The sequence below is a fragment of the Dermacentor albipictus genome, chromosome 8 (assembly GCF_038994185.2).
Source record: "Dermacentor albipictus isolate Rhodes 1998 colony chromosome 8, USDA_Dalb.pri_finalv2, whole genome shotgun sequence".
In the NCBI taxonomy this organism is placed as follows: domain Eukaryota; kingdom Metazoa; phylum Arthropoda; class Arachnida; order Ixodida; family Ixodidae; genus Dermacentor; species Dermacentor albipictus.
This window is the reverse complement of record NC_091828.1, coordinates 61,170,568-61,193,662: the sequence shown is the minus strand read 5'-3', so window position 1 is coordinate 61,193,662 and position 23,095 is coordinate 61,170,568. Positions and strand designations below refer to the sequence as shown.

Genomic DNA, 23,095 nt, shown 5'->3' with positions numbered 1-23,095 from the left:
CCAATTATTCACTTCGGCAGTAAAGTCACGCCGCAAGCATCGGTTCTGTCCCCTTTTGTGCTTAACGTGGCCTTGCTCTGACTACCGCCTGGATAAGCTAGCATCCACAACCTCAAGTATAGCCTCTACGCAGACTGAATAACCCTGTAGATCACCGGGGGCAGTGACGGGAACATTCAAGACACGCTGCAGCAAGCCATGAACGACGTTGTTGAATACGTGGAACCGCGCGTCCTGGAGTGCTCCCAAAAGAAATGGGAGCTCCTTCTACACAAGCCTAATACGCCTTTTGCTACGCCAAAGTGCACATGAGCAGCGCCCTAGCGGCTTAGGACGGAAGCGATTTGGCAGACGCACGGGATGCTGCCGCACTCGGCTCTCTTGTCCGGCCGTAACCATCGCTGCACTTGTCAATTGAATAGGCCGCAAGCTGTTTCTTGTAGGAACTTACAGACCAGCACATATACGTCTCTGGCCATTCTACACGATGTTTACTCCGACGTATATCGCGACGACGCCTGCCCGTCCTGTGGGCAGGCCTCCACACCAGTACACATGCTCTGGGAGTACGGGTCGAAATACCCCAAGTTTAGCGAGGAGGAGTGGGATTAGCTTCTGCGTAGCCCCGCTCTAGGCAAGCAAATTCTGGTTGTTCGGTGTGCCTGCGACTGGGCCAGTGCCGGTCCCAACGTGCCGACCTGCCGGTCCCGAAGTGGGACTAGCCGGGTACGCGATGAGTTTGCATCCTCACCGGACCACCAATAAAATTGTTTCACTCATTCGAGAGCCTCGCTTTCCCTTTGTACATGTTTAGTCATTTTCGGTATTAAGGTTCAGTTCAATGTTAGCACTCCTCCGCGTCTCCTTTTTACCTATTGCTATAGTTGTGTAGTACAGCTTTGATGAGCCGCAGTTAATTTTCGAATATGATAAGGGGCTCAACACAGTCTGTGCATTACAGTTGTGTTAATTTAGCGAAATAAGTGAAGTTTAAAGAAACTATTTGCTACTCTGAATGAATGTCTCGGTACACAAAAGAGCTTTGCTGGTCATTCCCACATTAGTGATGTACACCAGCGTTCACACTTTAAAAAAATCTATGGATATCGCCTGCTGAAGCACCTCTTTGGGCGAAGATTTTATTGGTTTAGGGGAAGGACGCAGTTCCTGCTGGGCGACAACTTGTAAGGAGAGACTACGTGGCCCAGTTGGACACCTTCTCACCCAATCGGCCGAGTAGGGCGCATCAGTTATTGTACAAACCGGAAACTTCGTGTGCTCAATCATCTACGTTCGGAGCACAACACTCACGCAACCACCAAGATGACATGACGATGACTGTGCGAAGAGGATCATGGCGGCAATGGAATGATGATGGTATCACGACGACAACGACAGAATGACCTGGACAGCATGAAGACAACTGCATGACATTCACGCAATCACCACGATGGTTCGCCACGATGAGGTGACAACGCTGATATGAGGATAATGGCACCGGGACTACCATGCCACCACCAGAACGTGACAGCAACATGATGGTGGAATGATGCCGATGGTATGTTGATCGCATCAGATTGTGATATCATATCGCCGGGACCGCCAAAGTATGATAACGAGATGGGACAATGAAGTGACGTCACTGCAATGTCGATGACGGAAAAGTTTACGCTATTAAGGTGCCTGCTATAGCGGTATGATTATTCTGTAGTAAAGAGGGCGGTGTCACTAGGAACACATGTTGACAATGTGATGGAGACAGTCAATTTACCGAGAAAAATATTACGACAATGAAACAACGACGACGGCCTAACGGCGGCTATGTCACAACGACATAAGGACGATAATGGCGTGACGACGACGTACTGGTGACGACGGGTCTAAGCTGGTGATGCGAGGACAGTAGGACAAATCAGCGACTGCGACAGAGCAAAATTAGCCGAAGGATGACTCGATGACAGCGAAGGAATGTTCATGACGTCATAACGGCGATGAAGTGACGACGATGGCATGCCTGCAACGATGGCATATAAAGATGGAGCTCACGTCCGCGCTATTAACTGCCACTGTAGGGTATCTCAATTACCATTATATTCGGCATTGACATCATATCATCCACCAGCCAATCGTTGACAATTTCAGCCAGCAGGGTGGACGACGACGACGACGTTGGCATCACAACGACGACGGCGAAATGACGGCGTGCTGTCTACAGCCCGATGTGAACCGCCTAGTGCATTTTTTCATGACTAGCTCACCCTTTCAAAGTTCAAGCCGTGGGATCACGACAACGCGGTGATAGTAGTGGAATCACTACAACAGAGTGACGACGATGGTAAGACAATCACTTGACAACTCAGGAATATTCATAGATAGGGGTATGAAGATGGGGCAGCATGGCGTGTATAGGATATTGTGTAACACATTAGTAATAGCGGGAGCGCCGGTGGATAAGGCAAAGATCGCTTCCCTTTAAAATAATAACGTTGGCTACGGATGTGCAGGCGGCAGTGGAAACGGCACACTTCACTCGTTTTAATTTAGGCTGTCGCCGCGGCACCGCGCGTAAGATGGCCTACGAGATGATCCATCAAGTGCTCGTGCGCCCCTTCGCATAAATGTCGTAAGCAGTATAAACTTCATAAATATTACTTTAGGATACTTCCGTGCAAACAGGCGTCTTAAATGCACTTGACGATTTCTATTAGTGTGATTTCAGATGCTGGAAGATATTGCTGAAGATATGTCTTGCCGTAAACAATTCTATCGAGTCACGGTTTCAAGTTACTGTCACTAATTTACAGTGGCAATCTTTTATAGAGACAGCTTACCTGTCACTGGAAGCAAGCCTGCCGTGCGGTAAACGAACGGAAACGAAAATGCCCCTCATTACTCGAAAGCAAATATTCGCTTCCGTTGAAAACACTAGTGCTTAACTTAAAATTATTCAGTTGCAATTGCACTGTCAACGACACTCTACAGGCCCTGCTTGAGAGAGAGGGAGAAAATTTTTTTATTATTTGTGGGGGTTGAGTGGTAACACGGGAACACGCTAGGTACCCCACAACGGTCTGGCCAAAAGAACCACGCTTCAGTTTTTACGTCTAAACCTGGTAACGGTTCTCTTCCACATCGTCTGTGTGCATCAGAATCCTCAATTAAAATGTGTCGTCGAAGACTCACGCATTGTAGTCGGCCCCAGTGAATGGAGCGTCGTCAGTTGCTGCATGGCTTGTACTCGGCGTTCCGTCGTCCTGGTTGCTTCGAATAGGAGGCATGTATCCGCTGGTTCTTGCCATGTCTGATGCTGAGATTCAACAGTGCTGGTATTTTCGCAACGGCGCGGTACTGCAAGGCCACACATGCGCATTCAGTTCCAAAAGAAACAGGAACGAATATGACGTTTGTCGCTTTGGGAACTCGGTAACAATCGTTGCATATCTTGAAAAATGAAACGATAGTGTGTGCCACTAGCCTTCCGCGGTATAAGTAGCAGAGTGAATCTGATAATTCAGGCAATTTCGTTGGATGAGCGATTCAATATTTCAGTACGCTTCGTATTTACACAAGCAAAAATGTAAAGTTGTTTCATAAATAAATGCTACAAATCAACAGCAGTGGCTTTCTATATTACGTCGGCGTCTCTCAGTAAAGGGACGAATCTGGCATATCGCTCAGACGCAGTCATACATTACCGCTGCGGAAGTAAAGAAGGAAGGTAAGGCTAGCTGTAGGTTCCATAACGCACGTCGCTCACCATCTGCTGAACTTCCGCGTGCTAGAATAGCCTTTCATATACCAGGTTCGACATGCACTTAGCATGGGTGGGTGTTGTATTGAGAGACCTACAATGTCGTCCTAGTAGGAGCACTGTAGCTCAATTAATCGTTGTTCTTTCTTGATTTTGAACAAGGGAAGCGCTAAGATCGATGTGAACGCTCGCCGAATTCTTTATGATGACCTCAGTGAATTATTCGCCATGAAAATATTCTGTCGCTAATTAAGCAACGTTCGATTAATTAGAAAGATGGATTTCCCAACCTGATAAACCTGTATATTTGTTTCTTAAATTCCATATCCAACGGACATCTGGCGGGTGCTAATTTTGTACAGGCGAGTACTTGTAGCACTTTGTTTTGCTTCGAAGAATAAATTGCAGGTAATTTCAGTCGGCAGGTTGTCGTGATAGTGCCATTGTTAGTGCTGCCGGCGGCGTTAGCTTGACTATCAATTCAGTCAATACCTTCCACTGTACGCTCTTGGCCTGGGAACAAATCTGGCATTGGAGTGGCAAATTAGTTACAATCTCGAGGATGACAAAACGCGCGAAAGAGTGTATCGCACTAGCCATTGGCTGTAAAGCAATCCATCTGGCACACGTGCCGGCTTGTGTAAATCCTCTTTTCCGTTATCAAAATACATCTCGAACCGATGCACTCCTATGGAAACTAAATGCCAAATGCTCGCGTGCTTATATGCAAATGCTCATTAAAAAGCAGCAGATCATCAACATCATTAGCCAGTCATCCACTATGATGTCTCTAATAATTTGCTGTGCAATTTCGGAATAGTAGTTTTTTATCCACAGCTGCGTGCAATTTGGCTGCACCTTTGGCACCAGTGCAGGCAGTGCAGCATTTTTTGTCCTCAATTCTACGGTGCTGCTCGCAACGCCTGCACCAAGCTCTTGGATTTGGCTTCGTTCAACGTACACGAGTTCACAGTTCTCTTGCACTCGCAATCTGGAAGTGCAGGCGTCGTACAAGGTCTCAGTAACAGACGAAATGGCGCCGAGCTGACCGAATGTTGGTGCGCGGATGTATATATATTAACACATGTACTCGTTTATCGGGTGAACCCGTTTCCCCGTGTAAAAATGTTCTCGCTAAGCACAAGACACGCCTGCACGTACTGGGAATTGCACGTATCTTATCGATGGTGCTATTCACTTTCATGGAACCTAGTCTAATTTTATTGCATGTAGGCGCGACGCGAATTGTGTAGTACTTTCTTGAAGACGCGCGGGCACCAGTGATTACTATGGAACTTTAGATGACTCATGTATAAAAGCTAACGGGCTTGACCCGCTTATCAGCATTGCGACGATCGCCGACAGCGTTCGCCACTATCATTGTTCTTTGACGGTAGCCTATTTTTTAGGGCACAGGTGCGTCCAATAAAACGCTACTTACGACAATAACAGTTTTGCTGCTTTCTTCACCATCACTACTAGGTGGCATCTGCTTGAGAAGTACGTTCATGCGCAGAACGCCCTCGAAAAGCCGTCATCTAATCCCGAAACCGGAAGACATCAGCAACGTCGTCCCGGACATCGAGAAAGCCACAGACTACAAAATTTGCCCCCGGAACACGGTCTTCTACCTGAGCCGAGCAAAAGAATTAACACCAAGTCAGCATCAACGATGGCAACAGGTCGCCACCAACGGTAATGCTTCAGCGCCCTAGGGCGCAAACAACCTTTTGCGGAGCTTCATTGGAAGACCCGTAGACTTGGCTCGAGACATTCGATAGGGTGTCAGCCTCCAACAACTGGAACCTTGAAGGCAATTTACCTCACGTCTATTTCTCATTGGATGACTCCACCAGGACTTGGTTAGAAAACCGAGAGTCCTCTTTAATGACCTGGTACTTGTTCCCCAGCGAGTTCCTGAGGACTTTCACAAGCGTCGTCAGAGGATATAGGGCCAAACTTGCACTTCAAGCGCGAGCTCAGCTCCCAAACCAGAACTTCGCTCTATTCACGGAAGAGATGACTCACTTTTTCTGCCTGTAGAAGAAGAGGACGACGAATGTGCGTGCCGTTGCACGAGCCACTGCAGATGATGATAGTTTTTGTTCGCACACATGAACTTTTCACAGAACCTTCGCTATAAACAGCTTCGTCTAAAAGTGCAGTATCTCGAGGAGGGGGGGCACAGTTGTTCCACCGCAGAGCTAATCCCATGCTCGAGAAAGTACCGTAAGAGTGGATTGCTGCCTACGACATCCAACCTGAGATCTCTGGTATGACGCGTTGCTCAGCATCGATTTCATGGGCAGAGTGCGTGCGCCCTGCGTTCGCTGGCTGTCGATGAGATGTTACACGTCACGTGGCTGAGCCAAAATATCTTGAAGGCTCAGCTTGCTGCCTTCACGATATTTGAAGGCAGCAAGCTATCCGACGCAATTTCAGCGATGGTATTTAAGAATCTAAGAGATGGGCAAGCAACTGAAACACGGTTGAAGAAATGTGAGATGCAAAAGTGCTAAATCTTTGTGCAGATCTTTGGAATCTTTTCTTGGTTATTTTTATTATGTGACGAAGACGAGGAGCGCCAACAGCAGCGCCACCGCCAATCCTGCGAAGAAGAGGACGACGGCACAGATTGGGGAGAGCGCGCTACCCGCAAATACTTCTCTATTCCCACCATCGTGGGTAGGAGCCACACGTGCCACAGGCTACAACAACAACAACAACTTCTCTACTATCGATCGGCAATAAGCCTCATCATATTTTGTGGCGGGTACACGCTAGCGTGGCTATGAAGCGCTTATGACGTACTCCGACGACAATGCGGCTTTTCCAGTGTCCCGCCAGCCTACTCTCCTCACCTTTCCCATGTCTTATCTAGACGGTGTTGCAAGGCCCCCCGTGGAAGAGATGCCCATGTGTTTAGAAACACCACGTCCAGGGGATCCTTACCGCGCATGTTGGGGAGGTGACAGCACCGTGACCTCCCGGTGCATCATCGCTGGTGCACCGCTTTCGCATCCGTGCGTGCTTGAGGATGACAGCGCGCATGCGCACTCCGACGTGCTTCTTCAACCAAGAGAAGTACGATGCCACGAGTTACTCGCTACGCTGTTCTTGCTCGACGACAGTCAGTGAAGAAAGATAGTGGGGAACGTACGAAATCGCTGGCAATTAAATGCCGAGATAAAAACCACGTATGTCAACACAAGGGCACCCTTCTCAAGCCGCTTTCTGATTTCCAGCACAAACAACTGAATAACGTTACGCACCAGAGCCGCCTATGGTTATCAGCACAATATCACAATTACGCAATACCGTGATTGTCCCACTCTCTATATATGCACTCGGCAGAAGTCGCTTCCCACGTCATTCTAGAACAGGCCACGGATGAGTCTTCTCTTTGAGACATTATACGTCTACAGACCGTCAAATGTGAAGCAGACCGTAGCGTTCCCTGGTGGTGGAACGCAAAACGTTTTAAATTACAAATTATTTTAAAGCACAGTTAGGGCACATCTCTCGCATTTGGAAGTGCTTATAAACTACCGGTAAGTGTGTTACGATAATACTCAAGAAAACCTTTTTACTTTAACCTACTTTCACAGGCAATGCACGGCGTTGAACAATAAACTAATGAAAGAAGGCACCAATGGTATGGCCACGTGGCACTTTCTTTTCCGTACACTCATGAGGGAACGCCCTAGTTGTGGTAAGACGAAAGTGATTCTAGATAAGCCAATGAAACTGGAGGCGTGCCACGGGTTGAATTTTATATCCGGATGCAATTAGGTCGCTCATCCGAGGGTGTCGCGATATCTCGCAGAGATATCAAACTTTGGCAAACTCGGGACTTCCTGCGTAGCACCCAATCTTGCCTACCTCCAGGCCTCTAGGGTGCCTCGAAGCGTGCGCCCTCCTTCCCACCGTGCGTGGCAACACACACGCAAAGGGACTTCCAATCAAACTCGCACACCCCACGTGATCTGGTGGATTGCATGGCTGTTAAGTTCAAGGGCAATTGTCGAAGGTGCAGCAGAGGACGGCAGCTACACAGAGGCACGCATACCACTCCATTTACGGCTACATGCACTCGTTTCTTCTCTGTTGCTTACAATTGCTACATGTTAGCATGGCGACACATCAGATAATGCCATTGTATTGTTCATATGACATCTACAAGTTGATGAACCGATCCGTTCTGTATACGTCTGGTTACCAGGTACCCAGATCCCAAGTACGCCAAATGCATCTGATGTTGCATCTGAAGCTCTGCGGAAACCCGCAAGGTGGAGAGAAGTAATTAATAAAGGAAAATCAGACATCCACCCGTTCGTAGCAACTGCTACAAAGGAAACCGATACGGGTTCCACGAAAGAAAAGCCTCACAGTTAAAGAAAAATTCGTCCTGCTCAGCTCTGACCTGACAGCACAACTCTGGGCCGTCCAGCGAGCCGAGGAAGCCGCTTCGAGACAAGGTCTCGGAACCGCGTCCGCGGCGGGTGCCCAGACCCACTAAAAGACGCCGGACTCAAATCTTGCTGATTCGAAATTAAAGTTTACGCTCTCTCTCTTGGTCTGGGACACGAACCCGGGACCAGCGCCTTTCCTGGGCAGCCGCTCTACCATTTGAGCTAACCAGGCTTTTCTTCAAGGCTTTTCTTCGAGGCGAGGCTTTTCTTTCGAGGAACCCGTATGGGTTTCCTTTGTAGCATTTGCTACAAACGGCTGGATATCTGATTTTGCCTTTATTAACCAAAAGCTAGTAACTGCTTGTCACTAAGTTAGCCAAGATTCTAGTGAGGACTGTGATTACCGGTGGCAGTAGTTGCATTACTGCACAAAGGGAGTGGTACATCCAATTATCACAGGCGGTAGGTTTAGAAACCATGTGCAGTAACGGCACCGGTATTATGGCATTTGCTACTTGAAGTTAGTAGGATTCTTTTGGTTTGCGAGCACAGATTCAATTTACACAGAAAATCAAAGTTATGAGCCTATATTTGTATGACGTATGGCGAGTCTGCACATATGTAATGGTTACGCTTGAATTCAGAGCAGCTTCGCAGTACGTGCGACCACAGCAACGTTTGAAGAGTTCTAAGCAGTGATGTGCGATCAATTTAAATTGCGAACATGAAGAGTGCTTGCTGTCTTGATTCTTATTAAATCTGAGAATTCACTGCTAGAACGCGAAAAATATACTTTGCTGTCCAATTTTTAGGGACGACAACAATCATTTGAGCTTGCAGAAAGAGTGTGAGATGCAAGCGGTGACAGTCTCCGATAATTTTACTGCATGATAGCCGCGGTTCCTGAGGGGAGAAATAAGCTTCTGGGTGAATGCATGGAGTTGCCAACCTCCATGTATTATTGAAATAACAGCGCGAAAGTAAAACTGAACACATGGGAACTGAAGGGACAAAATAATAGATTCGTGCTCTTTTTGTTCAAGAAGTCGTTACATGTTCAACTGGAGCCAATTTGAAGTAATATGTCCAGTCCAAGCCTGTACCCTGCTTAATGGAGAAGCGTCTGTTTACCTGGCAACATTTTTCAAGGCAGTATTTTTGGTAATAGGTGGTCTATATAGACGGCTGGAGAGATGAACGCAACAAGAACGGCAGCGATAGTTGTACGCAGTCCAAAGTTATTCGACCCGCCTTGGTGGCATGCTCGATTCGACGTTATGCTGCTAAGCTTCAGGGCACGAGATGAAATCTCTGCGACGGTTGCCGCATTTCGATGGGGCCATCGTAGTGTGCAGTTGGTACACGTTGAAGAACACCAGGTGGTCAAAATTACCGCGTCGTTCCTCACTACGGCGTGCTTCGTAATCATATCGTGGTCAGATAGGAATTCCTGGCAATGAGAGAGCAGATGACTGCGCTGCACAAAGGCGCAGCAATGATATAAATTAAGCATGCCCCATAAAATTGCATGAAGTTATGCACAGCAAAATCAGGGACAAATGACAATCAACATGGAGCAATAAACTAGTACACAGCAAACTCAGGGACAAATGGCAATGTACATGCAGTAATTAACTAAATAATAAGCTACAAATGCTAAAGCCCGTCTTAGGAGAATGAAAGTCGTGTGCACATCAGCAACGGTTTTTTGAAGTTATATTATGTCGTTTGTGCATTGGACGCATACAACTCAGACACAACTTCAATCTGACAAATTTTGACATTTTCGTCCATGCAGCTCGAAACACTGAGCAAAATACGTTTTACCCCATTTTACAACGAACACATTCTGTTCTATCCAGCATTGATTTTAGGAGAAAGCGAACTTACTGATATTTAGCTTTTTAAAGGAAGCCAGGGTTCCGGAAAAAACTCGGAATGCTGACCGTACGCTTCTATACAATTACCGATTTCTTGGGTTCCACGGTGCCCTTATCCAGAGGAATTGCTGATGGGACCCAACCCTTTTAAAGAAACTACACGTTGGGTTAGGCGCATGATAGCTTTAGTTGCGTATGCGCCACTAAACCCAACACAGCACAACACACATATTGTGGTATTGGCACGTATAACCCCAGATTTAAAAAGAAATTCAGTTCCATTCCGCTCTGTGATGGTGGATGACCAGCGAGGCTGTGTATGTGGGCCCTATAATGGCGAACTGTCCGTTGCGGTGCGTCAAACGCCGTATGCACATAAATGGAAGGCGAGGCGCCACTGGTCGCTCCTCTACGATGCTGAGCCTCGGAAGCTGATGATGCACCATAAAGTATACCTACCCATATATTGCTGCAAAACGCGGCACGACATCTTTTACTAACGAACCCCGGCATGTAGGACAGACACGCACCTCACCGCACTCCGAAGGGGCACACTGCTTCACCGTAGCCAAGGCAATCATGCGTCGGTCGACGTCCCGTAGTGCAGTAATGGTTGTGAGGTCACTTGGAAACCCCAAGCGGTGACATAAAGCAGGGGCCACACAAAGATTGGTTCCCGAAAACACCCTCTGAAACCAGGATACTGCTCCTGTGAAATGTGCCAAGTTTGCGAGACCGGGGCCACATGGATGGTTCGCCTTTCCGCGTCGCGGTCCTGGCAGGCAGCACACTTACGGCACCACCACCACGGGAGAGCGGAAGGAATGAAGATAGGCAAGCGCTTGGAACGCCGACAAAAAGTGTGTGGTGTGAACGTAGACATCGCCGACACGGGGTAAAGGTGTAGTATCCGTTCTTATCAGCTTTATGTCTGAAACGGGCTCTATTTGAACCTAGATATTAAACTTAATGTTGTAAGTTGGCGGCATGCTTACAGCCTGCTTCATCTCCGCCGCGGGTCGGCCCTGTATTGCAGTCTTCGTGATCGGCCCACGCATGGGGTTACATTCTCGATTTACACGGCTCTATAGACACACGCAATTTTTTCTAGACCCTAGCCATATAGAGCTTCACTGTAAAAAGTTATTCAGCCAAGAAGTCTCAAAATTCCAGAAAAGAATGCATGCCACGAGTTTCGTCTTGCGCAGCCTCCGTCCCGATTTTATCACCCGCTGATGTAGCCCTTAGCTGACAATGTCAAAAGCACGAAGCACCTACGTAGCTGAAGTTGACACTGCATGGATCTGTGTTCCAAGTTTAGGACTCCGGAGGGCTGGTCACGCATATTTAACATGGCAGTAAGAAATCACGAGGAGCCGCGATCGTGTTCGCACCTTTGAAGAGAAGACCACTGTAAATTATGAGCTTCTCTGACTTTAATGACTAAGAGGCGTGGTTGCCGGTACCAGTCGAACCTCCTGGCACCTCCACAGCGTCTGCTTCCTTTTTTCATAGCGTACGGAGGCGGTTCAGCATGCAGAGCCACGCGAGCAATGAATAAACTTCTGCACGGCCACAACAATGCGTCGAGGTGAGAAACTTGCACCTCTTGAAGAACACTCATGAGTGTAGTGTACGGGCGAAACGAAGCAAGGAGGCTGCTCACGAGCGTCTGCGCACTTCTCTGTAACATACAGCAATGCTCAGAGGCTAGAGGCGAAAGAGCAGCCAGTGGCCCCTCCACGTTTCCAACGTACGTGTGTGTTCTCCTTAGGACAGTGTTTGTTTTACCCCCTCCCGCTGTTAATATATGCGCAACACCAAACAAAAGTATGCCAGGTTTTGCGTTTCGCTGCACCGCAGTGATTATATGCTATGTAACGAAGAAGAGTAGCCGCCTGCGCCGCAGCACCATCGCTACCGGCATGAGCTCGTGGTTGCTGTCTTTCGCCGAACGCTTGTGACGGCTACCCGTTCGCGCCCGTTGCCAATAAACCTCTTAGCAAGTGGTGGACGTGCTGGGTTTCGACCACCCTGGAACTTCGGAGTCGCACTCTACCCCCCATCATGCCCGACGACGCACGCACTCCTCCAGCTCCTCCAACGGCGCCGGCCACCTTGGTTTGTGCCGGTGCCTTGCGTCAGCGAGATCCCCCTATCTTCTCCGGCACAGATGATAAAGACGTTGAAGATTGGATCTCGTCTTATGAGCGAGTGAGTGCCCATAACCAGTGGGACGACGTTACCAAGTTGAGAAACGTCGCCTTTTATCTTACGGACGTTGCGAAACTATGGTTTCTCAACCATGAAGCCGACCTCACTTCGTGGTTGGTCTTCAAGACCAACTTTACCCAAGTTTTTGGTCGGCCTGCAGTAAGAAAGCTTCGTGCAGAACAACGTTTGCGCACACGTTCCCAAGAGACCGGAGAAAACTTCACGAGCTACATTGAGGACATTGTCGACCTTTGCAAACGGGTGAATGCGTCAATGTCAGAGGAGGAGAAGATCAAACATATAATGAAGGGTATTCAGGACGACGCATTTCAAATGTTATTATCGAAGAGTCCTCACTCTGTCGCTGAAGTCATCGAATTGTGCCAGAGTTACGACGAGTTGCGCAGGCAACGGCTTCACACCCGACGTCCCACCCCGCCCGCCGACTCTCTATCCAGCCTTGGGGTCGACGACTACAACCATGCTACTCTCTTCATAAAAATCCAGGAATTCATTCGCGCAGAGGTCGCCCGCCAGCTATCGTTGATATCTTCTGTCCAGGAACCACCCCCTGCTTTGCATCCTACGATCCGCGACTTCATTCAAGAACAAGTCTCTCAGGCCGTTCCTCCAGCCGTTGAGCAGCCACCAGTCACGGCTCCTCTCACTTACGCTGAAGCAGTTTCCCGATCTCGTCCACAAGCGCCCCTGCCGCCCTCTATGCATCGACCACCGACATTTTTGCCGCCATCTATGCCGCTTCACGACCGCCGGCATTTTCCTCCTATGCCGCTGCCCGACCGACAGCCTTTTCCGAATCCTCAACCGCGGCTCGGACCTTACCCCCACCAGTGGCGCACCTTCGATGACCGCCCAATATGTTTTGCTTGCGGTGGTGCTGGTCACGTGGCGCGCCATTGTCGTCGTGGCATGCCTCCTCTTCAGAACATCCGGCGGGCGCCACCATTCCCCGCTCCGTTTTCCTCGTCGCCTTCCAGCCTTCCTACCTCTTCCTTTTCCCCTGACCGCCCAACCGCCTCTACTCTCCGCTCACCATCTCCCCGCCGTCGCTCGCTTTCTCCGATGCGGCGTCGTCCCGTGTCCACCGAGCAGGAAAACTGATGGCCGCAGTTCCCGAGGCACGAACTGCGTTCACGTCGCAATGCCCAAGTCCTCGTCCCTCTCCAGCCAACGTCATCGAAGTCTCTGTCGAAGGAATCGCCGTCCTGGCGCTTGTAGATACAGGAGCCGCCGTATCCGTAATTTCCGCCGAACTCTGCCGCACACTACGAAAGGTTTTGACGCCTCTCTCCGACTTCTCCCTTCGAACCGCGAACGCTCAAAATATAACGCCTCTCGCTGCCTGTACTGCTCGCGTCTTCATTCAAGGTATACTGTATACCGTCGAATTCGTCGTGCTGCCCACTTGTTCCCATGACATCATATTAGGCTGGGACTTCCTTGCAAATAATAACGCCGTTATTGACTGTTGTCACGCCGAACTCGAACTTTCTGCACTTCCAGACGTCAAGCCTATCGACAACGACCCTTCCAGTGTTAAACTGTTTGTTTCCGAAGACAATTCCGTCCCTCCACGCTCTTCCCTGCTTGTGCCTGTGTCGTGCGCCGCTATTTCTGATGCCACTGTTTTCTTTACGCCCTCTGAGCTGTTCATTCGCCGCCGATGTTCTCCGCTGCCCTTTGCTCTCCTTACTCTTCGCAATGGCGTCACGAAAATGGTCGTCGACAATCCCACAGCCTGCCCTTTAGCTTTATCTCATGGTGAATGCCTAGGCCTTGTTCAACCAGTCGACACCTTTTGCATCTTTGACACTCCTGCCGTTTCTACTTCTGCGGGCCTTGGCGCACTTACTTGTGACTCTGCGGTTGATCAGTCACTCCTCGCCGCTTTCCACTGCTCCATCGACGATGGCACGTCATCTTCAGAACGAAGCCAGCTTATTGCTCTCCTGCAGAGGTTCCGCGCTTCTTTCGACAGCCATGCTTCCGGTTTGGGCCGCACATCGACCGTTTTTCACCAAATAGATACCGGCAGTCACGCACCTTTACGGCAGCGCCCTTACCGAGTTTCCGCCTCTGAGCGCCGTGTCATTGACCACCAGGTTGCTGACATGCTCAAGCGTGGCGTTGTGCAGCCTTCCAACAGTCCCTGGGCATCACCGGTCGTCCTCGTTAAGAAAAAGGATGGCTCTATTCGATTCTGCGTCGACTACCGACGTCTGAACAAGATAACGCGCAAGGACGTTTACCCGTTACCGCGCATCGACGACGCCCTCGACTGTTTGCAGGGAGCTGAATTCTTTTCTTCGCTGGATTTACGTTCCGGATACTGGCAAGTCCCCTTGGCACCATCTGATCGACCTAAAACAGCATTTGTGACACCTGACGGATTGTACGAATTCATCGTAATGCCTTTCGGCCTGTGCAATGCTCCCGCCACTTTTGAGAGAATGATGGATAATATTTTACGCGGCCTCAAATGGAACACATGTTTATGCTACCTGGATGACGTAGTTGTCTTTTCCGCTGATTTCCAAACCCATCTCAGCCGTCTCGAGCAAGTTCTCAAATGCCTTACTGTCGCGGGGCTTCAACTTAACTTAAAAAAATGTCGTTTTGGTGCCCGAAAGCTCCCTATTCTTGGCCATGTTGTATCACGAGACGGCGTCCTTCCGGATCCAGCCAAGCTCCGCGCTGTCACCGACTTTCCGCAACCAAAGAAGTTAAAAGAGCTTCAAAGTTTTCTTGGTTTATGCTCATACTTCCGACGTTTCATTCGAAATTTCGCTTCCATAAGTGCACCCCTGACAGCCCTTCTAAGTGGCGACAAAGAACTTTCCGCTTGGTCGCCCGCCTGTGATGACGCCTTCACGAAATTACGCCGCCTGCTAACCTCGCCACCTATCCTCCGCCACTTCGATCCTGCAGCGCCCACAGAGGTCCACACCGATGCCAGCGGCATCGGACTTGGCGCCGTACTCGCACAACGAAAAGCGGGCTTTGATGAATATGTCGTTGCCTACGCGAGCCGAACTCTGACAAAGGCCGAGGCTAATTACTCTGTTACAGAGAAAGAGTGTTTAGCCATTATTTGGGCCCTTGGAAAATTCCGTCCTTATTTGTATGGTCACCCTTTCGATGTCATCACTGACCATCACGCCCATTGTTGGCTGTCTACCCTTAAGGACCCATCTGGCCGACTTGCTCGCTGGGCCCTTAAGCTACAGGAGTACGACATCCGCGTCCTCTACCGTTCCGGCCGCAAACACACGGACGCTGACGCCCTTTCTCGCTCACCGGTCTCCGCTGACTGCGCTTGCCTATCCGCCCTTGAGCCCACAGTTCCATCTCATGCACTGCGCAACATGCCGTCGGAGCAGCGCAAGGATCCCTGGATCAGTGCTCTCATCAGCATCCTTTCTGATCCATCCACCTCATCACCATCGCGCGCTCTTCGCCGCCAGGCTACCCACTTCTGCATTCGCGACGGCCTTCTTTATCGTCGTAATTACCTCTCTGACGGTCGCAAGTGGCTTCTCGTGATACCCCGCCATCTCCGTGACCTTATCTGCGACGCTTTCCACACAGACCCTCAGTGCGCACATGCCGGCCTCTTCAAGACCTATGCTCGACTACGCATCCGATTTTATTGGCGAGGCATGTATAACTACGTCAGAAAGTTCATTCGCTCTTGCGCTCCGTGCCAACGCCGAAAATTACCTCCCCGACAAGTCTACCCGTCACAACCCCTTCCCTGCCCTCGCCGGCCTTTTGATCGTGTTGGCATAGACATCTACGGACCGCTACCCTCCACACCAGCAGGCAACCGCTGGATTATTGTTGCAGTGGATCACTTAACCCGCTATGCTGAAACAGCTGCTCTGCCGACTGCCACCGCCCGCGACGTTGCCTCGTTTCTGTTACGACATTTCGTTCTTCGCCACGGTGCCCCTCGCGAACTTCTGAGTGACAGAGGCCGCGCCTTTCTTTCCGATGCTTTGAAGGCACTACTCGACGAATGCCGAATCGTTCACCGCACCAGTACAGCGTACCATCCGCAAACTAACGGCATGACCGAGCGCTTCAACCGTACTCTTGGCGATATGCTCTCCATGTACGTCGCCTCTGATCATTCAAACTGGGACCAAGTTCTCCCTTTCGTGACGTATGCGTACAATACTGCGACCCAAGCAACTACTGGTTTTTCCCCTTACTTTCTCCTATACGGACGAGAACCTTCTACTACTCTCGATACTATTCTGTCATATACACCTGACGCGTCCGAAAGTACTCCGCTATCTGAAGCTGCTCGTCATGCTGAGGAATGCCGCCAGCTTGCCCGCACTTTTTCCACCGAGGACCAGTGGCAGCAGCAATCCCGTCAACCTGCCGGCCGTTCTGCACCAATTTTTTTGCCTGGCTCTCTCGTATGGCTTCGGGTACCCGCTACTACACCCGGCCTCTCCTCAAAACTTGTCGCAAAGTACCTAGGACCCTACCGCGTTCTCGAGCAAACGTCCTCCGTCAATTACATCGTAGAGCCCCTCACGCCATCGACGGACCTACGCCATCGCGGCCGCGAACTTGTCCACGTCTCTCGCCTTAAGCCGTACTACGACCCAATAGTAGTCTCTTCGCCTTAAGCCGCCAGGATGGCGCCTTTTTCTGCGGAGGGCGATTGTAACGAAGAAGAGTAGCCGCCTGCGCCGCAGCACCATCGCTACCGGCATGAGCTCGTGGTTGCTGTCTTTCGCCGAACGCTTGTGACGGCTACCCGTTCGCGCCCGTTGCCAATAAACCTCTTAGCAGCTACTTGGTTTTTTGATGGCAGAACAAGTGTTGACGTCGATACCGGCACAAACGGTTGTGGCGAGCGTCACTGGGCAATGATGTGGTTAGCAGCAATGGTTTGTTTGCCTGATAAAGATAATAAATATTTCAATATCGGTGAATTTATCTCTGCTAAAAGCATCTTGCGTTACATTGAGGCAGGCTGCGAGTAGTTCCGACGAATTAGACATATCAAGATATAACTTGAACTCGCCATACCGTGTGCGTTGCTGTTGTGATTTAGATTGCTCGCACAACGTATTGTGACGCGTTATTCCTGCGTTTATTACGATCGATGTTAAAGTACGATCAACGTTACCATCAATGTTACCATACGATCAATGTTATAGATACGACCATACTTTAGTTCATTTACAAGCTTCTGAGTGTAGCGAAAGCAAAGTTGTAATCCATGCAACAACATAAACAATCACTGATTCTTGTTTACTAAACGAAGGTGGGCTACATGCATACTTTATATTGCACAATGTTAAGGAAATAGATAACAATTGGCATTCTATCAGCTATTCCAAGGTAGTTTGTCTTGGGTATTCGTATTCAATTTGAATACTCAACTGCTATGATATCCCTAGTTTTAAACAACCTTCTTGATATGTGTGCGAGGAAGAAACAAAGTCGTTATTTTGCACGGGAATAGGCTGTGGTAGGATCCGCGTGGGGGGTGGAGCCCTAGGTCGATAATTTCATATGTGTAGTAGAATACCACAGGTAGTTTTATTTAACTGCAATAATTAGAGCGAGAACAGTCCTAGATATTTCTTATGAGTATTCTGCTGATTTGCGCTTATGCATTCGTGTTGCATAAATTAAAGAAAAAAATTCAAGTAATTTTTTTCCCAACAATGCGAACAACGATAGCGTGCTACTTGCAGTGGAGTACGGTGTAGCGAGTTCCGTGGAATCAATACTGGAACGAATTGAAACACTTGAGGTCTCATGACTGACTCACAATGTCAAAGAAGCAGTTAACTCCTTTGCCCACAAGTTTCACGAGTAAAGTTTTTTATTGAAATATTCGCCGCATGGCGTACGTAGTAAATCATGAAGAAAATGCACATGCAATAAACAGCCGCATCCATGCGCGTTGCGGATCAGTGATCAGCGCGATCAGCATCAGCGCGATGTGGATCAGTAAGGAGTTAACGCATAATTTTGTTCGTTATCCACGTGGTATATTCTTCTGGATCACGAAACCTGCAATAATTTATGCTTCTGGCGCAACACTAAATAACGAAGCTAGGTTTAAAAGGAGCTTTGCCAGGCAGCATGAATTACTGCGAATGGCGGTTGCCTATTGGCCACCGCGTAGCTGTCTTCGAGCATGGCTCGTATTTCTTGCGTTTAACATTACGCCATGTGGGCAAGCAATGCCTGCAGGTCGCGCAAATGTGGAAATGACGTCGGGTAGAACGGAACAATAACAAATTGAAGGACACTTGAGTAGAGAAACAGGCAAAATGTATAGAGGCACAGAACGCATGATCACATTGACTAGCTAGGAGCTTTACGAATCAAGTTCTACACTTGACCGATTTAGAGACACTTGTGTTCCGATACTTGTATCAGTCACGAATCTTGGCACGGACGACACATAAGCGTCGCATTGAGCAAGCATGGGTTGCAGCCGTGTTGAAGCGTAATAGCCATGGCCAAACTAAGTTCGCAGTCTCCGAGTGCTGTTCCTTGCTTTGGCGTTGCTTAAAACGGCGAGTCTTCTACATCGACGCAACGATTGTCGGCAGTTCTTCACCTACACGCGTTTATGCTACCCGATGTTTAACAACGTGTGCGTTGGGAGTACATGTTAGCGAACGGAAATGTCGCAAGAGCGGTGCGTTTTGCACAATGTGAATTGGATTCGTAGCAAGTGATACGCTCACACACGCCTCCCCCCCCCTTCCCCAGTGAAGCATCTTCTTCACGTCCCAATCTTTACACGAGCGTGTCAGCTCTTCTGTGGGAAAGTGTTGAAAGATGGGAGCCCAAACAGCTCGGGTTTAAACTCAGTCAGCGATACAATGCACAGGGTAGCCCGACGCCGAATCTCTTCGTCGATATGAGGGTCTGGAACCATAACCACCTGCATACCAGCGGACAGAGCAGCCGTTACACCCATAGGTGAGTCTTCGAACACCAGCACCTATGGTCAAAAGACGAGAGAGAAAATAACATTTATTAAACCATAATAATTGATTACAAGGGAGCCTCTTTAGGGTTTTTAGTGGGACGTATACAATAGGTCTTTTGTTTCGGTATTCAGCGATATAACACTCCTTGGAAACAGTCGCTTGTTATAATGAAAGAGCTCTTTAACCCACGAATACGTTTCTTGGAGCGAATAGGCCTATAGCTACACACGCCCAAAGCAAACCGCGAGCTCGTCATCTGTGCGTTAACTGCACTATTTCCCATGTGTTAGAATATGTTGACAGCGACACTGTCCACTTAATCAGGAAAGGTTTCACAACCGCATAAAGTAGTGCGTGCATTGTATACAAATTCATGACATCAATTGCATGTAAAACGTGTAAACAAGGTCTTATTCACAAATACATGTGAATGGACCTCCTGCGTAGTATATTTCAAGAACCTTAAAAACAATACTTATGCGAAATGAAATGGTAGGGAACAGTATCAAAACATTAAAAAATAAGACATGGGAATATTTATTCCTGAACCTTAACTTAAAACGAACGCTAGACTACATGGTTAAAACGATAAACCTTTAAAAGTGGGTTCTAATGGCTGATTAAAAGAAATCGCGGTAGAATTAGCAGGAAATTTGATGTGCATCACTTTTGAATGATGCAAAAATATATTCTCCAACACGACACCTGATGAAAATGAGTGCTGTCAAATACGCAAAAGGCAACTATTATTGAGAGCACCATGGTTGCTTCATGGTACACAACAATGCGCAGTTGCTGAAGGTCACACACCTTTTACAGAAGCACTTATAAGAGCAATCGTGTAAATTTTGTGTGCATTTCTTTTCATTCATAAGCGCAAAAAATTGGAGGACGCTTAAGCTTCGCCTTCAAGAGTGGAACGCGATAGCGTTCCCGTCGACCCGCCAATGGGTGTAAGACAATGGGCTACAGGGTAGCCATCACTTACGAGGCGCCCCGCATCAGACGCGGTGAGCGTCGAGCCATATGGTCGAGCAACGCGGCGTTCGGCGCAGCAATGAAACGTGCGCCTGAGCAAGCGGAGCGAACCAAAGAACTCGGTATCCCGGAGGGGGAAATGACGCACGCCAGCCAAACGCCGTGATCGGCACGGGCAGAGAGATAGAGAGATAGTGATCTAAAGAAAGGAAGGACGCTTGATTCTGCGGAGGGAGCGAGGCGAAGCGTTGTCAGGGGAGAGAGTCCGAACCGCGACAGCTCCAATGCGCGCGTGGCGCGCCATCTGTCGGGGCAGCGCCGTACATGGAGAGGAGGGGCTCTTCTGTGTTTGCCGCAAGATGGCTCTCCGTGTGCGGAAAGCGCAGAAGAAATGCAGCGAAACGCACTTCGCTACTCGTGTAATTGCGACTTCTGTAAGTTACATGTTCATAATTACCTATATACACCACAGTATAACTTTCCACGGCTCGTTTCGAAGGCAACACCGCATTCACTAGAGGCGCGTTTGTACCTTTTGGAAGCATCGAAATCGTGGCTGAGTGGTAGCGTCTCCGTCTCACACTCCGGAGACCCTGGTTCGATTCCCACCCAGACCATCTTGGAAGTTGCTTTTTATTTATGGAGTGCCTGCCGTGATTTATCGCTCACGGTCAACGCCGCGGAACGCTGACGCCGACACCGACGCCGACACCGACGCCGACGACACCGGTTTTCTGCGACACGAGCTCCTTAACGCTATCGCGTTAAAAGACTGTTCCTCTATAGTAAAAATTTAGTCAGCTAGGCGTCTTTACAAGAAAAAACGTGACCGTCAAACGTTAACGAAAGGGATTCAGCGCAATCGAAGTGACAATTTTCATGTGGCGGCAGTAGAGTTGTTGTTGAAGATGTCGAATATTTATTCTCCTGTTTCCCGTTCTTCGCCGTAATCACCATCTACGTTCACTGCATCACGGATGTCTTTTCCAGCGATCTCTATCCACAAGCATCTTCCATCTGTTGACTCCATATTCTTAAGGTTCTTGTGCTTTCGCTTTACTAAAAATTCGCAGTTCCGCCCGAAAGGCGAAGCACTGATTGCGATAGCGAATTAGTAGATAACTGTACGAAGGAAGGATAGTAGTTTTATCGGGCGTATAATATTGTAAACATTCGCTTACTAAGTAAACTAACAATGATAGAATATGCAAGCGTGACTCAACGAGGACATGGAAGGAAACAGACGCACAGAGACACCACTGTCGTTGCGTATCTGCTTCTTTCTACGTCCTTGTTTTTACGTCCTTGTGTCTGCTTCTTTCTACGTCCACGCGCGCACAGGTAAAGATGAACACATGTCACTTGTTGACAGCGGAAACTCTATGAAAACGCATGAGTTAGTAATCGCGGCAACAGCCGCGAACGAATTCACTTCCGTGCATCTGTCGCTTCAGCGCGAGCGAAACGCCGAAAGCATAGCGCATACGAAGCTACCAGCACTACGCGCACTATGCAAACATCGAAAATCGCTTTGAAGATGAGGCCAGTGCGGGTACACACTCTGGCCACTTCGCGGATTGCTTTCAAAACACGAGAGGACGCTAGGGGGCGCGATGTGGAGAAGTCGCCTTCACACTGAGCTCCGACGTAAATGTCTATATCTTCGGAACTTTAAGCCCTAAAGTGAAAATTCAAGAACGAGAAGAACTGCGAACACCAGGGGATCACGGAACTACCGCCGTCACCACGGTAGGACCACTTCTCTACTCTCTGCAAGAGTTTGAATTTTCGAGGCAGCGACGCTACCAGCTAAGCCTAGCGCCTAGGGAATCCAATGGCGCAGAAACTCGCATAGCTGCTGCGCCGGCCCAAGCACGATGCAACCACGGGCAGCGGCTGTAGCGTCAGCGGAGACGCCGACAGAAGAGAGAAACGCTGAGGGAACGCAACGATCCAAGCATGACGCAGCCACAGGTAGCGGTTGCAGCGTCGGCGGAGACGTCGGCAGAAGAGCGAAAAAACGGAGTCGCAACAGCTGCGGAAACGGCGGGAAGGGGCATCCAGCCAACGTCCTCGGATGGAAATCATGCAGAAAGAAGACCTCTCCAGGCAAAAGAGGAGGATGGAGAAAAGATGGACGTCGGCGCTTTCGCCGATAACGAAGAAAGCCAAGAGGGCTGGTGCCGCTCTATAGGCGGCAGATACGTCCCGGAGGAGAAGGTGGAAGAAGTATTAGCAAGAAGAAGGGAACGAAAACTCCTAAATTTGAAGAAAAAGAAGGCCATGGCAGAGAGGACGGTAGACAAGCTTCAAGTTCGCCTGCCATCGGGCACAGAGAAGATTATCCTCCGACCAGCAGGAGGAATCGACAGTCTAAAGGAGAAGCTGGGGTTCTCACCGGAAAGGCCATCCTGGAGGCGCCGGGCTACTCCCCATGGCAGAAGAGGACACTGTCTTCAACAAAAACAACCAAGCAATCTTTATATCAACCCCGAACAAGAAAAGGGCAGAGGCTTTTGCCAAATCAAAAACATCCGAGCCGGGAAACAAGATAACGAAATGACTGCCCACCCGGCGATGCCCGAGGGGGGCAAAGGCGTCATCTGCGGGGTTAACCTAGAGCTGACGGAAGAACAAATACACAGGGCGTTGGACAACCCCCGAAACCCAACGTATACGGTAGTAAGAAGACGAGGAAGAACCTCCGAATCGGTCATCATTAACTTGAAAGATCTGGAAGTACAGAGCACCGTAAAATTTTTCAGTCAATGGATTCCATGTCCCCTATATAAAAAAAGTACGACGCGTGCTACGCATGTGGCAAGATTGGACAAAGGCAAGGCGACTGCTTAGATCCAA

General features: G+C 49.1%; 3 protein-coding genes and 1 pseudogene across 46 annotated transcripts in view; 1 reads left to right on the top strand and 3 right to left on the bottom strand.

Annotated features, from left to right (window-relative positions):
- Nucleotides 1-3,458, bottom strand: part of LOC135915161 (gastrula zinc finger protein XlCGF57.1-like) — an 81,050-nt gene extending 77,592 nt beyond the window's left edge. For 4 of the 9 annotated variants that reach the window (XM_070523470.1, XM_065448195.2, XM_065448198.2 and 1 more), the window contains exon 1: nt 3,184-3,458. In XM_070523470.1, the coding sequence (XP_070379571.1) occupies nt 3,184-3,299 (116 nt within the window). In that variant the 5' untranslated portion in view covers nt 3,300-3,458. The remainder of the gene's footprint in view (nt 1-3,183) is intronic. The other 5 variants (XM_070523471.1, XM_065448194.2, XM_065448196.2 and 2 more) reach the window with 2 other exon arrangements.
- LOC135915154 (histone-lysine N-methyltransferase PRDM9-like) overlaps nt 1-23,095 on the bottom strand; it is a 473,262-nt gene that overhangs the window by 278,631 nt on the left and 171,536 nt on the right. The window lies entirely within an intron of this gene.
- Nucleotides 10,923-11,102, top strand: LOC135915194 (U2 spliceosomal RNA; annotated as a pseudogene).
- LOC135915163 (probable pseudouridine-5'-phosphatase) overlaps nt 18,352-23,095 on the bottom strand; it is a 43,656-nt gene continuing 38,912 nt past the window's right edge. Inside the window, exon 5 of one of the 4 annotated variants that reach the window (XM_065448200.2) lies at nt 18,352-19,269. In XM_065448200.2, the coding sequence (XP_065304272.1) occupies nt 19,075-19,269 (195 nt within the window). In that variant the 3' untranslated portion in view covers nt 18,352-19,074. The remainder of the gene's footprint in view (nt 19,270-23,095) is intronic. The other 3 variants (XM_065448202.2, XM_065448201.2, XM_065448199.2) reach the window with 3 other exon arrangements.